At 38.4% G+C, this 16767-nt stretch overlaps 1 protein-coding gene across 3 annotated transcripts in view; it reads left to right on the top strand.

Annotated features, from left to right (window-relative positions):
- Positions 1-16767, top strand: part of ZCCHC2 (zinc finger CCHC-type containing 2) — a 48472-nt gene that overhangs the window by 25761 nt on the left and 5944 nt on the right. For all 3 annotated transcript variants that reach the window (XM_075704775.1, XM_075704774.1, XM_075704773.1), the window contains exons 6-13: positions 392-486; positions 3759-3842; positions 5626-5683; positions 8315-8453; positions 9973-10037; positions 10938-11032; positions 13658-13786; positions 14491-15999. In XM_075704775.1, coding sequence (XP_075560890.1) covers positions 392-486; positions 3759-3842; positions 5626-5683; positions 8315-8453; positions 9973-10037; positions 10938-11032; positions 13658-13786; positions 14491-15999 — 2174 coding nt within the window. The remainder of the gene's footprint in view (positions 1-391; positions 487-3758; positions 3843-5625; positions 5684-8314; positions 8454-9972; positions 10038-10937; positions 11033-13657; positions 13787-14490; positions 16000-16767) is intronic.

Below are 16767 nucleotides of genomic sequence, written 5' to 3'. Positions count from 1 at the left end.
TCTAAGGAACAGCTGCATTGTGTCGGGAAATTAAATGTTAAAATACAAAGTGTAGTGCTTTTTTGACTCAGTCCAAACTCCTCTTCAATAAAATGTTACAGGTGGCTAAAATGTTTGAATTGGGATCACTCAAAAAGCACATACCTTTTAAATTAAAAAAAAAAAAAAAAATCATACCAATTTCTTGTACTGGCTGTGCTCCAACCTTACACTAGCACTGAACACCAAAGCTCAAAAGTAGCATTTAACATTGTTTATGCTGAACATGCAAGTTCAAGTGTTTGGACCTCTTAAGACCTGCCTACTTTGCTCTTAAATGGTACTGTAGCAAATTTTTGTGTTCTTCCTATGGAATTACTTACAGTTTAACAAACTCTCACTTAAATTTCAGGCAGCTATTTTCAAATACATCGCAAGCTTTTCTGCAGAATCAGAGAGTATACAACTTCTTCCAATCAATTTCATCAGAATCTTTGCACACTCACAGTAAGAAATGTCCTAATACTGTTCTATATAACAAAAAGTCTATAAAAAGCTATTCTTCCTGTCATACTTAATTATGTTTTTATAATTATGTATTCATGTTACATTGTATTCCACTGGTCATATTTGAACTCCCTGCCAATGAATAGTCACTTCAGCAGATACTCATGCTTTTGACAGTGGGGACATGTAGCATTAGCTTGTGTTCTTTTCTTTTCTTTCTTCTTCTCTGTACTATCATGCTGTTAAAATATGTAATTATGAATTGAGTATGTGCAACAGTGTGGGACTTTTTTCTTTTAAGAAGTCTTAAACTTTGGAACAAAAAGCTTGAGCTGACCCAAAAAATCACATCTGGTTTTTATTTTGTTTCTTTTGGAGATGAAGCGTTTGTCTTGATATTTAAACTAAGATTCATTTTGGGTATATAGTACATAAATAGCAGGATGGTCCTAATTTCAGAACATACAGAATCTTGTTCAAAGCATTTGCATTGCAGAGATTTCCTTGGTGAACCTCATACCTACCTGTGTATTACAGATTGTTTGTACAACCTAAGCTTAAGCTTAGCTTCTTTGTATGGATGCCTTAGGATGTGGTCTTTGTTTCTTTTGAATCTTTTCTTTTTTCAGTGCATGTTATACACTATGACAGTTTAGGCACTGACTGTGAGGCCATTGCCTCAGAAATTGCAGAAGACCTTAGTAAGGAACTGAGTAAGTTGGAGCTTTCAAACAGACTGCTCATATGTGCTTGGAAGAAAATAGAGGCATGACAGCTGACTTTAATTTGAAATGATGGGTGTGATCTGTGATAAATGTATTCTTTCCATGGTCAGATAGAGGTCTTGTGGTTAGGGTCAGCTGTAGGTCATTTTGTGATACTTTTTTTTTAGTAACACTTAGGACATTCTTACATGGCAGTTTCGTGAAAAAGTTAAGCTAATGAGGTCCAGGAAAAACCAGCTGGAACTTACTGCTGTGAAAATTCTGACACCTCTGTTGTAACGAAAGGCTGCATGGGGAGGAGAGCGTTTCCGAAGTCCAGAAAGATTCATGTTAATGATAGGCACACTGCACAGGGTATGCATATTTTCATCTGTAGACTACATCTAGATGGGAGAAACTTGCAAATGCGTTGTACATGACTATAATTTGAAATAGTCTGAAAAAGAACCAGTGCTGGGTTCTGTCATGATAAACTTGACTGGGTTAGTGCAGGGTAGGTAGGTCAGAAGGGTAAAATGGACAGATGTCAATTCTGCAGGAAGTCCTACAGATTATAATGTGATCATAAATGGGAGATAATTTGTATAGTAATAAATAAATAATTGGGTACATTCATCAGGATTTGTCAGATCTAGAATGCATGACAGATAGGATGAAATGAATTGTTTAGCAGAGAGGAGGAAAAACTGCAATGGAAGGTGACTTAAGTCTTCAAATACCAAAGAATCATAATGTAAAAAGGATGATCTGTTCTCTCTGATGGATAAGACAGAAAGCACTGGGCTTAACTTGCTATGAGGAAGATTAGGACCAGGGTCAGGCAAGAATCTGGTGATTACAAGTCCAAAGCAGTGAGGCAGGTCTGAGGTCAAGGCAGAAAAGCAAGTCAGTAGGTCAAGGTTAAGAACAGAATCAGTGAGGTACGTGGCCGGGCACGGGCATGGCTGCAGTGCCTGCCAGGCAAGGGCCTGAGCTCAAATGTGGCTCCCAAGCCAAAGGATGGAGGCCCTGGATGAGGCCTCTGCCAGTTCTTTTCCCAGCAGTCTCACCCAAAACTGCAGAACTGCACTGTATCAGATTGGATCTTGAGCTTAGGCCAGTGAACCCCTTGGGGCAGGGGAAGAGGTTGCAAAGCCCATTGGTGGGGTTCAGGGCCCTGACATTGAGTTAGATATTAAGAAAATGTTTGGTGAAGACAAGTAGCGCAATAAATCTAAGCATAGTTGTTTTTCTTTTGAGAAGGGGGACTGGATGACTTGGTCTGGGGTAGCTCACCGCAGGTGGTCTCTGTGTTTTTCTAGGTTTCCTGTTTGGGGTTCCTGAAATCCTGCTAATACTTGCAATTGCAAGTTAGCCCATGCTGGCATATTTTGAATGTGATGACAGTGTAGGGAGAGGGAGGGAAGCTTATCTTTAAGAAAAATCTCATCATAGTTCTCAAACGGATGTGCAGAATTAATTGGTAGACAAAGCAGTTGTGGCTTAAATTGGTCTTCAGTCACTATTTAGAGTTGGGGATAAAAATGTCTCATCGCAGAAACACAAAAATATTCACTCTTTCTGAGGGGTATGGTTTTAGTAAAACCTATGTGGAAGTAAATTCTATGTTCAGTGAAGGGTCTTTATACCTTAAATAATAGTTGGGATCTGACACTGAATAATACATTCAGTAAGCGTAATTATGCCGCCATGGTTCCATTAAGGAGGAAATCAATTAGCTCCCTCCTGGTTCATAACATCAGTTATTTCAGACACTTTTCCAGGCTGGAGTAGACTTTTGATACCAACAGACTTTATTAGAGCATGATCTCTGGGGGCTTAGTATGTTCAATGCAGACAATACTCAGAAAGATCCTCCTATCAACGTTTCAAGCTCCTGAGCAACAGCTTTCAGATGCGTTTACCTGCACTAACTCGGAACTTTTTGAAAAGGAAAGAGTAGACTCCTATAGCTAGATTTGTTACCAAACTTAGTCCTTTTTTAGAGCATTGCAGTAGTATTTTTGCAACAAAACTGTAAATATTATTGTCACTTCTTTTTCCATCCAGTCTGGCATAAAAAGGCAAAAATTGTGCGTGAAGACTGTGTTAAGAGTTCTAGAAGACTTTAGCCCAAATTAGGTCTCTCTTGGCAGGTGAATGATTTGACAATGGAGGAGTGCAACTTGTTGTAGAACAATTCTAGTAACTATCATTGGTCTCCTCCCATTTCCTGCTGTAACACAAAAAAGATTATAAAAAAAATCTGAAGTGCAGGATAATAGAACTCTTTTTAATACTACAGTCACAATCCCAACCTTTTGAAATTGCACTATAGGTTTACAATTGTTTTGCGCACACTTTTATTCAAAATAAGTGTCTCCATAAAGCCTTTACTCTTGGAGATGGCCTGTTTTGAAGGAGATGATGTTCAAATTGTTGCCACACACAAACCAGTAAGTTCAGTCTTCCATTTCCCTAGCTTCCAGTTTAGTGCAAGCATTCAGGAACTGACTGTCTAGTTGTTCAAGATCTATAAAGTTACTACGTGAACTTTATTCTCTGCAGGTAACTTACAACCCTCTTTGAAGACGGTTAAGGCACCAGAACACTTCAAGGAGGACAGTTCAGAAGCTTCAAGTCAGGAGGAAGGTAGTTGTGTACTCAAAGGTGGCTCTTCTCTGAGAAATTTTACCACACTCAGTTCTGGAAATCATGCAGTTGACTGATTTCTTCACTGGTACAAAGCTGAGAGATTTGAATGAAATCTGCTATGTAAATGAAGAATTTTTGTATACTTTCAGCAGTTTTCCTAGGAGGTTGCCATGTAATCCAAGGAGTGGGAGTTTTCATAGACAGCTTGGAGGCAGAAGTTCACAGCTGTGTTGAGCAACCAGGAAGATATACTTTACAATTTACTTGAGCCAAGATTGTTTGTAGTTTTTCATGTCTTTACCTATTCTTCAGTTACCAGGGTTGGAAGTTGAGTGCAGCGTTTCAAGAGTTGCAGACTGTTTTGCATGAAATGTGCCAAATTTGTCTAGCTTTTAGTTTTACACAGAAAGGATGTTCAAGTTTTTCTCTTCTTATTCTTAACCTATGCTGCTTTTATACTCTGGACTCTTAATAAGGACTGTTTGGGACTGTAGTGAGTATTGATTACAGTCTGAAAGCTGGTGTCTTCCAAATACCTCAAAACAGTTCACGTGTGGAAGCAGCAGCCTAGTGGCTGGTCAGTAATTTCATTCTGAAAGGAATGGCAAGCCAGTTTTGCATTGTTTTCAGTAGCGAACAAGTATAAGCTTCTGGTGGGTGGAAAGGATGAGAAATGGGACTGATAGGTGAACATGGACCACTGAACACTTACGCTAGCTTTCACAGAATGACACCACTCTTATCCTGTTACACATTAATAACTAATAAGAAGCTTGTGGTTGATCTTATGTGCAATCAGTAATGCACATATGCAGTTCAGACAGCTTTTTCTTATTTAGAAAAACATTACCATATTTTTCTTTAGAGTTCAGAATGCACCAAGTAAATTTACAATATAATTGGAAATTGCTCAAATAATGTTTTATATACTGTCCTTAAAAAAAAAAAAAAAAAATCAAAACCTGTTCACCTGATGGAACTACAAACGCATTTCAGGACACCCTTTGTGCCATTTTAGTGAAGTGCTACCAGAAGTTCAAAAATTGTAATTTTTTTTTTCCCTTCAATTTTTTTTCAAATCATGATTTGTGTAGCATTGAGAAGAGTTCAGGCAAAATGATAGCTACCAAGAAGTCTAAGATCATCAACAGTTGGAATTAAGAAAAGTTGCTTTTGTTGAAATTTAATGGTTGCCTTAAATAAAAGGGTAGACCATGTCTCTAAAGTTCTTTTTTCTTGTTTGAGGCAGTATCTCTTATGTCAAACGTAATTTGTAAAGCTTTACTTGCATAGTGAATTTTGAGGTTCAGAATGCAATAATTCTGTGTAAGACTTGTCTTCATTCACTATTCAGAATGTGTGACATAGTTTTGAGATGAATTTTAGCAGTTTAGAAAAATCACAAAATTCTATACTTTTCTGACTGAATCCTTTCTTCTCTCCCCATCCTTTCATATTGGGTGATACTCAGTCACACATTTAGTCCTTACGGTTAAATACAGAGGTGAGCAAACATAAAGGGTTGTTACAGTTCCTATTTTTCTGTTTCATTCTTCTGTGAAGTGGAAGGTAAACAGTCTTGATTACACTGTCTGTACAAACTGATCTGTCCTCTATGCAACACTTGTTAATTTCAGCACTGTAAATGAAGCCTAGCCTGTTTAATGGAGATGTCTTCTGCTAAGTGTCTGGTAGTGATGGAAAGATGAATTTGTTGGATTGATCTAGAAGAGGAAATAGGAATTGCTATTGAAATTATGCTTTGTTTATTTTTTTCCAGATGTAATGCAACACACGGCAGTTCACAAGAAACATAATGGAAAAAGTCCTGTTGCCAAGTAGGTACTAGGGTGTAATGTGACCATGATACATTTCTGAACTTCATTTGTTAGTGCTTTGAGAGTATGTGTTTCTTTCTAGATTAAAGCTTGTTTGTGGGGTCTTTGGTTGGTTCAAGTGGGGTGTTCTTGTTTTATTTTTTGTTGTTTGGGGGGTGTTAGTAACTTAATCTGTATTAGAAAAATATTTCAAAAGATCCTATTTCTAAATCTGTAGGTCTCAGTCATTTGGAACTCTCTTCTTTCCCAAATTTTGTGAATCTTCACTGCTCGAGTTGATGTTTTGATTTGTGTTTATAAGCTGAGTAACATAAATTTGTATTGCATGTACTTTTCCCATGTGCACACACACCCATGCATATACCAAAAATTTCCAGTGCTGTTGATTTTAAGCTTTTCTTCAGTAGCTTCAAAGATGACTTTATAGGAGAAGGTAGTCCATTCTTTCCCTTGCTTAGTAGCAAAAGCATGTATACCTTGCTGTTTCGTGTCCATTGTAAGTGGTAGCACTTCTTAACCATATTAGTTTATGCTTTCAGATATATGAAGTATGTAATGTGAATTCACCCATAAATGTATTTTGACCAGAAACTTTGGATATGTTTGCACATAGTTGTGCAATATTTCAACTATATATTAAGAGAAAAAATGGATACAAAATTATCATGGTTTACAGTTTTGTTCTGTGTTGTTTTATCTGTAAAATGTATTTACCTTTGGGGGGGTGGGGGGTGGGCAATTACCTGGAATTACAATAATTAGAATATAAACATAGCACAAAACAATGTTGGTTAAAGTTCACAGATCTTTAACAGACAAGATTCTTGTGAAATTGCCAATTGGACAACTTAGTGGTTTGTTTCTGGTTTGGTTTTTAACCCTCTTACTTACTCCCAACTTACATTTCTTCAAGAAGAGAATGTCATCTTGACAAAATCTCTGATTATACCAGTGGATATACAGCCTACTATGAAGTTGTAAAGTGGGATCCAAACTTATTAGCATATAGTTACTAATAAAAAAATTGTCTTTTTCTTATTCATTGTATAATAAAGTATACTAAAGCTGACTGTAGCTTAGGATCTATCTTTCAGGTAGGAAAGACAGGGACAGGCTTTTCCACAAACTTCTGTGATAGAAAATCCTTTTGCTAGCTATTATTTTCTGTTTATTTAAGAGAGGGAAATGTGTTTACTACTTGACTGCTGGAGGTCTGTTAGTCCTCTCCTGTCCGCCTTATGTGTCCGTCATTATGTGCCTGCTATTTATAGGTTCTAAAGAAATAGCACTGAATGAAACTTTTCTTTTTGAAATATGTATAAAGCTGTCTAGAGTCAAGAGCAGTTCATCTCAAATAGCATTGGTACATTTTAGGAAAATTTGTGCATTACGTCTGTCTACCTTTGGTTTTTATTCAGTATGGCAGCCTTACTCTTGAAAAGGTCCAAAAATTTACTGGTAGGAATGACATCGGACATACGAAATAAAAAAATTAGTAGTATCACAGCTTACAAGAGGTGACTGCAAATTCAGCAGTGGATTCACTTAACTCCATTCAGCAGAAGTTTCTAAAGTGACCTTGCTTATATCTCTGCAGTCGTGGGCTCATTTCTGTATTTTGGGACCTACTTGGGTTCTCACCATTTTCTTAAACTATTTTTTTAATATTCTATTGCACATCTTTTAAGTAGTTTGAGCACTTATTTCCAGAGGTATTTGGTAAGTAGCTGCTGGAACTTCAGCACATGTTGTGAGCTAGATTTCTGCCATCTGAGTAACTTTTCATGTAGTAGCCTTCATGAAGCAGCTTGCCACAGCCCATTTTTTTTTCGCTTTGGCATCCAGTCAGTAGTAGCGCATGGTTTTGTACGATAGATGAAAAGTTTATAGGTCCATGTGCCCTACTGACTCTGTCAGAACCCTGACTGTTTTTCCAGCAGTCTTTGTTGACCGGTGCTCTCAGACATAGTTAAATATTGCTTCTGACCAGCTGCTGTTAAGAGAAGCATCAGTGGAAGGCATTATAAGGTCCAAAGTAAATGCTAAGTGCACCTCCCCTTTCCCAGCACTACTCAAAACTAGCAATCCTGAAGGTAAAAATATAAAGCAAGATGTCTATTTTGAAATTCAAACACACACAGCTGCCATATGATCTGTAAGTAGCCATGCGTTCCTTTTCTTAAATGTCTCGTGAATTCTGAAATAGGGATTATAAAATAATTCCAGCTTTGTCATTAATGATACGGAAGAAAGAAGATAAATTCAGAATACACTTCTATCTGGAAAATTTCCTGGACTGTATGAAAAAAGCAAACAGAAAGACTTTGTGTGCAGGAATATCCATGGAAACTCTTCTCTCAAGTACTGTTTTCTACAAATTCTGTTGTTCTGAATTTTGCGTCAAATTATAATAGACAAATGAAAAAGGAACTCCGGTTATGTTCAGATCATTAGTATAACTTCAGAGCACAAGAGCTCCTGTAATTTACATCTTTTAAATCTCTTTGAGAATTTCTAGGGTTTTCTGAAAGCAAAATACCAGTTTCCCAACATGATGCAAAAATGCCTATTTTGGTAGGAAAAGCTTGCAAGTTTGTTCATGTTGGCATAACTTTTGTTTTTTCCTTCCAGCAGCACTAGCAGTGCAAAATGTTCTTCACTGGATAGCCTTAACATACAGCACTCTGAGCAAAATGGGGTAATGGACTGGAGAAGAAAAAGCTGTATTGTCCAGCAGCACCCAGAGCACTGTACAAACCTACTTGACCAGGTGTGTTGCTGTTTTTTCTTTAAAGCAGTATTCTGAGACATCTGAAAAGACTGTCCACTACACATGATTAGATTTAGCTTTGAAAGATGAAGACCCCTGCTAAAATTGTACAAATAATTGTCGAAGTTCAAGTTGCTACTGACTTGTCTTGATTACAAAAACCTTTGTAATTATTTACCACTGTCTCATGAAGTTGTGTATTTTGTTGATGAATTTGTAAATAAAGTCTCCCAGTAGGATGTAAGTAATCAGAAGAGTCTAATGTTCATTTCTAATCAGACACTTTCCTGTTACTGTAACATATTGTCATCAGAGATAATTTCAGAACGCCTGGGGAATTTCTGTGTTAGTGCGAGGAACAAACTAGAAGCTGCATCAATAACTAAACCATTAATGCTACAGCAGGGGCAACAGGTTAAACATACTCTTTCTATCTTGCCTGCGTTATCTAAGTAACTTAAGTATTAAACTTTGTTGAAAAAAGGTAATAACTAGATGCATATACACTTTTTGTGAGATTTGTGTCTCTTCAGTGGTCAATTTTGGTGTGAGTATAGTTGAGAAGAATAATTATTTAGAAATAAAATCATCTACTGAAATTGAGGGAAGGAAGGTTGCCCACTGCTTACATCTGAAAAACCTCGAATGTTAGAGTTGTTTAATATTACTCTTATTCTACATGCAGAATTTAGCTATTGGTTATTATGGGGGCACTAGCAAGCAAAAAAAAAAAAAGTTTCCTTGTTTCACAAAGCAGGGTAATGAATTAAGAGTTGTTTCTAAAGATGATAGACTGCATCAAAGGTTGAAATATTGCAAGTTTGAGGCGAGAAAAGAAATTAATATAGTAAAGCAGAGGAAAAGCTACTTCCTATTTAAACGATGTCCAAATACAACCTATTTGGACAGAGATTACTTCCGAGTTTTCATAAATTTTACTCCTTTGCCAAATATGAGATATTACTAGCAGCTAGTAATAGTATACTTAAAGAATTATGCAGATGCTGTGTTTTTTCTTACATGCTTCTAGGTTGTATTCTAGAATTCAGTTTAGCGGCAACCTCCAGTTTAAGGCTGGATACCTGCTTTGTCACCATTTGAAAATAATTTGCCATGTGTACTTCCCACCCCCCAACCATCAAATAATTCCACTTAAATCAATAAATTCTGTAGTCCCTTAAGCCTTGTGATTAGCCTTTTTAGCGGGTATGCGATGAAACACATTTGGTTTTATCCTCAAGAGGAAAGACAGCATGCAAACAATAATTTGATTGATATCTTCAGAATATTTGCAAGTAGTAATTTGCTGAGTGTTTTGCTGATAATGGCGTAAACACAAGGTAAGATGCATTATTCTGAAGGCCTGGATGCACCCTACAAGTAGTTGTTTGTATGATTATAGCACCTGTGAGTGCACTAGTCTTGGACTCACAGACCTGTCAGTCTAGAAGGGGGGGTTTGTTGGTTTTCGGGATACAAATTGTGTTGTTTGACTGGCATCTTTGTATTTTCTGTCTAGCATACAGCAGAAAAACGAAGTCTGTCTACAGCGAGCAAGAAGAAGGGAAAGACACAGCTGGAAAAGTAGGTTTCCAATGTAACCAGTAATCCAGAAACAAAGTGTAATGCATTCAGTCTGATAAACAGAGTCTACAATCAATTAGGTGCTTTGTTTTGCTATTGTGGAGCAAGAGCTGGCATAGTGTGAAGCCAGTCTACATAAAAATCCTTATTTTATCTTCTGAAAAGAAGTAACTTGAAAAATAGCATGTAATTGTATGCATTCATTTCTCAAAATACCAGTTGTCATTTAGCAAAAAGATGAAGGAGCAGAAGTAGGTTCTTAACCAATACTAAATTGCCTTTTTTCCCTTTATATTTATTTGAAAGTTAAAAGGTGTAAAGCTGTCCAGAAAACACTGAAAATCAAATAGGATTGACAGCAACGTTAAACATTACTCAGTGGGTGGTAACTTGCTGAAATGTTTTATTGAAGATAATTTGCACATCAGAGGGCTTCAGAACTTCCTGTGGGCTGCACAATCCTGCACTGTGGGGAAGTGAAAAATTTCCACCCTTATCTAATACTCTGCCTACTTCCAAGTCAACTTTCTGTCATTTTGTTACTCTGTAGCCAGATGTTTTTATGCTAGTCTGGTGTACGGCTGCATTACACACATCAGCTTTCAAAGATGACTTTAGAATCAGCTGCACCATTTCTTTTTTTGTGCGTTTTCTTTTTTAGATCTTTATTCATAGTGTTTAGTAACACTACTTGCAGTTTAGTTCCTGTTATATTGCATTAACAGCCTTTACCTATTTGTTTATTATCTACATTTGTTGTTATGGCTATTAAATACACATTTCTGTCCTGGAGTCACTGCCTTTGTTTACAGTGGCATTATATGTTCATTCATGGTTGGTTATTTGTGCCTGTGCATTTGGGAAAAAAAAAACAAAAAACCATGAAAATTATTTACACAGGGAGAAAGCAAAGAAAACTGACTGCCGGTTGAACAACAGGACTAATGGAGTTAGAGTTGCAGCATCACAGCACATCCGTACAGGGACAGCAAAAGGTAAGATGTTTTTTCCCAAGCTGTTTGTAAGAAATAGAATTTCCAGCTTTGCCGATTTACTCATTTTTCTGCAGTAAAGGGGAAATCACAAGTCTGAAATCTGTTTTGGTGCAAGTCAGCATGTTGGCTGTCTAGTTTGTGCTTTGACTTGCTGTATAGAACATGCTGGGCTCAGTCTTCTGTATGCAGTTGGTTAGGGCATATCTCTTTTCATGCATAACTGGAAAAATACTAGTAAAGTCTCCATAAGTTGCCTTATGTGGAGTAGTAGTTGCAGAGACAGTTAATGCTGGGCTACTTCTATATGAAATTTAGCAGTCTGAGCGTGTGGAGGTCCAGCATCTCGTCATTAGTGTTCTCTTTGCAGCTCCCTAGTTTCTTCAGCTGTTGTGGAATGGCCCATGAGGAACCTGTATAAAAACCCTCTGGTGCAAACCATTGATGAACTGTAGTGTGTAAACCAAGTGACTACTGAGCTATAACACACAACTGTGTATGCTACCCTAACAGGGTTTTCAAGTTTGGGTAATCCAGCAAAATCTAGTGTCTAGGCCAAGACTTGTGTTCATCAGTCAGTTATAAGACAAAATTATATTTGTGTTGCCTTAGTAAATTGAGTCTATAAGCTTTATTACAGATTCCTGAAGGGCTGTGTTACCCATTGACTTTGCCGTCTTGATGTTCCGTAAGCTCCCAATATCAGTTGCAGCCTTGCCTCTCATACTTAGTTCTCTGACAGAAGGGTGACAAAGAGTTTCCCTTTTTCTACACCACCTAATTGGCATAAGTGTTGAAAGGACTCTTACAAAGTGCCTTGTCTTGCTCTTGGCTTCTGCCTGGGATACAGTCTTGATTAAGCTTCCATTCTTTCTTCTCATCGCTTCGCACTGTTGAGAGTTCCAGGTGGATCCCATTCTGAATTATTGTCATGTGTTTTATGGGCAGTGTTTGTTACCTTCTACAAACAGTATTTGACTAAAACTTTAAGAATTCACAGTTCACAAGCTTAACAAAACCATGACAATTTTAGAAAGTTATAGCTAAGGGTTGTACAAGCAGAAAACATACTCTACAGGACAGCTTTGCTGCATACATTTCTGATAGGTTATTGTTCTTGTTGTCGGGCAAAATGCAGTGAGTTTTTATGAACTGACGATAACTTTTAAGAGGTGGTGCAATTCCGTGTGATGTAGCGCAAAGTTAAATAGGGAATGCTTTGCCATATGAGTTCTGTCCACTCACTGCCCGCTGCTCTGCAGATGTGAAACCACCTGTCTGATACTCCTGGCTAGTTACGGCCACTCCAGGAAGAAACTGCAACACACAGAGGCTGGAAGCAATTAAGTCCTGCTCAGAGACGAGCTTTCTACCTGTGCGTTTGTGTCCAAACATAAAAATGTCTTTTGAGATACCCTACTGGATACATAGTCTAAAGAAAAAAATTGTTGCAGTCTGAATCTGTGCCTAGCTTTATATATCCAGGCTTGGTTTGACATGCTGTCTTTTGAGTCAGTAACTCTTAACTGCATCATGTTTTCTTCCATTTTTTTCCTCCCTGTTTTTAGCTTTTCTGAGTCATCAGTTAGTTACACTTGTAACTTTGAAGACTTGATACTTTGTAACTAGCACTTTAGACTCTTGCTTTCAGTGACACGAGGTTGACACTGCTGCTCTGGGTTATATTAGATATTGAAAAACACTTGTTAAAGTAATTTGACCAGTTACAAGTTTAATCCAGGAAACGATTTCAAGAATTGAAGCATTAAGGCAGCTTTTTGATGACTTATCCCAACCTGTTATACTTGCAATAGCAATAATAAATGAATTAATAATTTATAAAGAAAATAATAATTTATTAGAATTAATAAAATAAGTGATAGTGTTCTAGTTTTTGTCCTGGTGTTTTGCCAGCCAAGGTTTTGGGGGTTGGTGTTTCCTTGAAGCTCGTGTCTGGCATACGTTCTGTCTTGCTCCTTCACCTCTGAGGCTGAACTTGAAAGCCAGAGCATACTAGCTACCTACTTGACTTCACTAATAGGATCTAAACCCACCCTGAAAGCTGGTTTCCAGCAAATGAGTTTCCCATGATCCCATTCACAATTTAGAAGACAACTTTACACTTTTTCAGTTCACCTGTTTTTCTTTAAACAGGTTTTGTTGATATAGTTTGCTTAAAGCCTCTTCCAGAAGAGTTAATTGTAAAAAGGTGTATTATTTTGATGTTGCCTGCTGAGTTAGCTTTCTGCCTTTGCTGGTAAGACCAAGGAGTATTGCATCTCTTTGAATGGAAATGTTTTTTTGCTACCATTCAGAGGAAATTACTATTGTAGTACAATTTGGTATAAGCATCACAAAAAGATATTAAGGATGATCATTCTTTTCACTATTCTGCATAAATACCAATTTTCAGTGTCACCTCCTTTAACATCAAGGATTCAGTCATCGCAAATTTAGGGACAAGACCAGTCCTGACTGCTGGGAGTAGGAATGTTAGGAATACAGGGGACAGATGCAATTAAGTAGGAACAAACAAAAACCTGAATTAGCGTGAGATGTGAGCAAACCAAAATAACCTCACTTCCATATACTGAGATTAAAAATAAAAATGCCAATTTTTATTTTTAGATCTGAATTTGGACGCTGGATCTGGTCATGACACATGTGGAGAAACATCATCTGAAAGTTACAGTTCTCCTTCTAGTCCACGACATGATGGGAGGGAAAGCTTTGATAGTGAAGAAGAAAAAGACAGAGGTGGTATTTATGGATAGTGTGCATGAATGTCTTTATTCCTAGACTAATCTCTTTCTTGTATTAATTTGAATTAATTTCTTAGTTTTTTTAGCTGCTTTTATTTCTGAGCTAGCCACAGAACACATCTTGCTTTGTGGGTTTTGTGACTGGATGGTTTGAAGACTTCTAGCAAATAGCAGGACTGTTTAAATACCATTGAGTTTTAGATTACTACATACATGTAGCAATTTTATGACCTCAGTGGCATAGCTCTTTTGAGAAATTTCAGCAGTATGGCAATGGCAAAAACTTTGGCGTGAAAAGGACCGGTTTTATATCGAATTATGTGTCTGAGGTGTCCTTCTTTTTGTATTGACAGTTTAATTTGCCACCCCTTCCAAATTTGAATAAGTTGTGTTAGTGTCTTTCTAGGTAGATGCAAATTCCTAACTCGGTCTGTGTCCTACTCTTCACATTTGCAGATATACACAAGTCAAAGACACAGTAGGTAGTTGGGCAGTTTGATATAGGCAAGTGATGGAGATTGACTTAGCTTGATTTGTATGAATGAAAATAATCTCAAAGTTCTTCTAATTCAGGAAGACATAACTATCATTTTGCATCATCAAACTTAGGAAGTTTTATATGGGTAAATGAGTCCAGGACGTGACTATATTGTTTCAGACTCGTTCTTCTGAATCTGACAAATGCTTTTGTCTCCACAGATACAGACAGCAATTCTGAGGACTCTGGGAATCAAAACACAACCAGGTTTACAGGCTACAGCGCTGTCAGTTCATCAAATATGAACAAATCATCTGCTCAGATGTCTTCAGTGAATAATGAAAATGGAAGCCTTTCAGAAGATCCTTTGAATGCAAAGTTTCAACATATTTCCCTCATGCCTGCCTTACACTGTGTGATGCACAGCGCTGCCCAAAAGCCTGAAGCAGTTGTCCCACCACCCATATCTGCAGATGGTAAAACAATAGGAATGCTTGTTACAACGCCTGTTGCTGTCTCAGCAGTGAGAGAGTCTGCAAATTCACCTCCTGGTGGAATGGGCCCGGTGACCTCTGGTGAACCTGAGAAACGCCTTGAGCTGATGGCTTCCCCTTTGCCAGTCCCAGCCACTTTCCTTCCGCATTCTGTCCAGCCTGGTAGCCCTGCTTTGCAATTGGGAATACATAGATTGAAAATGCCCTCTCCACAGGGATCATCGGAAAGTTGCACAGTTAATGGACCGCAGCAGCCAACCGGCAACTTAAGTATCGGATCACCAAATACTGCCTTTATCCCAGTCCACAGTCCAGGTAGTTTCCCAGGTTCCCCAGTTCCTACTACAGATCCCATCACAAAACCTGCGTCCCAGGTGGTAGGACTGAATCAAATGGTGCCTCACATTGAGGGAAACCCAGGAGCAATCCCTCAGCCTACCAATCTAAAGGTAGTTCTTCCAGCAGCTGGTCTCTCCACAGCAGCACCGCCACCTCCACCAGCTTCATACGCTTTGCCAGGCAGTCCTCATGCTACCAGTGTGTTGCCCAACCAGAACACAAACGTGCTAAACACTGTAGCGAGTTCCTCACCACCTCAGTCGGCTGGTTTAGGTGTTGGTCAGGTCCAGTCCACTGTTCCTCCTGCAATACCTACACATACGCCAGGCCCTGCCCCTAGCCCGAGCCCTGCTTTAACACACAGCACTGCACAGAGTGACAGCACATCCTACATAAATGCTGTTGGAAATAATAACACTAACGGGACAATGTTACCTCTGCAGCAGTTGGGGTCTGGTCCTTGCGGTTCTTGCGGACGTAGGTGTAGCTGTGGGACCAATGGAAGCCTTCAGTTTAATAACTATTTTTATCCTAACCCACTTCCTGGACAACTCTACAGAGTTCCATCTTTCTTTACTCTGCCATCACTTTGCAATGGCAGCTACCTCAATCAAGCACATCAAAGCAATGGAACACAACTTCCTTTCTTCCCGCCTCAGTCTCCATATGCAAATGGGCTTATGCATGACCCAGTGATGGGGAGCCAAGCCAACTATGGTATGCAGCAGATGGCAGGATTTGGGAGGTTCTATCATGTATATCCAGCACCTAACGTAGTTGCCAACACAAATGGGTCGGGACCCAAGAAGAATGGGAACGTTTCATGTTACAATTGTGGTGTAAGTGGACACTATGCGCAGGACTGTAAGCAGTCATCCATGGAGGCCAGTCAACAAGGTAATCATGATAACTCCCAGCGGACTTGCTTTTGAGTTTAGCAGTTTCTCTTTACCTTTCTGAATGTGCTGTTTCTGGTCTTGCAGAAAGGTGTGCGTGCGTGTGTATGTTTTGTGTAAATGGTTGTGCACTAGTGACCTGCTCTAAAACTGCAAAGTATCTTATCTCTGCCTGAAAATTTTGTAGAACAGTGCAAGGGAACGGGGTTCACAGTGTGAAGTTGAAAATGAGTATGATTTGGAGCTGGGAAGTCAAACTATATCAGTCCTACATTGTCATTCCTTTTTCACTGGTATGTTTTTGGTGTTATGTTGAGACTTGCATGTTGTTTCAATTTTCTCATTCCTGTTCAGTGGGTTTTTTGGAGAGAATTCATTGGCAAAAGGTGAAAGATATCAATTACTGCCTATGATATGAACTTGGATTCTTAAAACTTGTGAGAATTTTAAAAAACCCCAAGTCTCGCCATTTGATAATTTAACTTTTCTAAAGCTTACCTTTGTACAATCAGCCATCCTTCTGTGCCCCATCATGCAATGCAGAAACGAAACATGCTTTAACTTTTCAGACAAGTTGCAGCGAAAAGGCAGAAACCAATTGCAACTAAAAATCAAAGGAATGGCTTCAGTCTTATATGCCGTTTCTCTCTCCATCCAGAAGAATGGAGAAAAAGCAGTGTTTGCATAGAGCATAAACTATTTTTGATTCTCGGCCTGTGCCCATTCTGACTTTACTTGTTTGGTTGGGCTGGAACAGGAAGGACGAACC

This window comes from Pelecanus crispus, chromosome 2 (assembly GCF_030463565.1).
Source record: "Pelecanus crispus isolate bPelCri1 chromosome 2, bPelCri1.pri, whole genome shotgun sequence".
Taxonomy (NCBI): Eukaryota; Metazoa; Chordata; class Aves; order Pelecaniformes; family Pelecanidae; genus Pelecanus; species Pelecanus crispus.
This window is presented reverse-complemented; position numbering and strand designations above follow the sequence as displayed.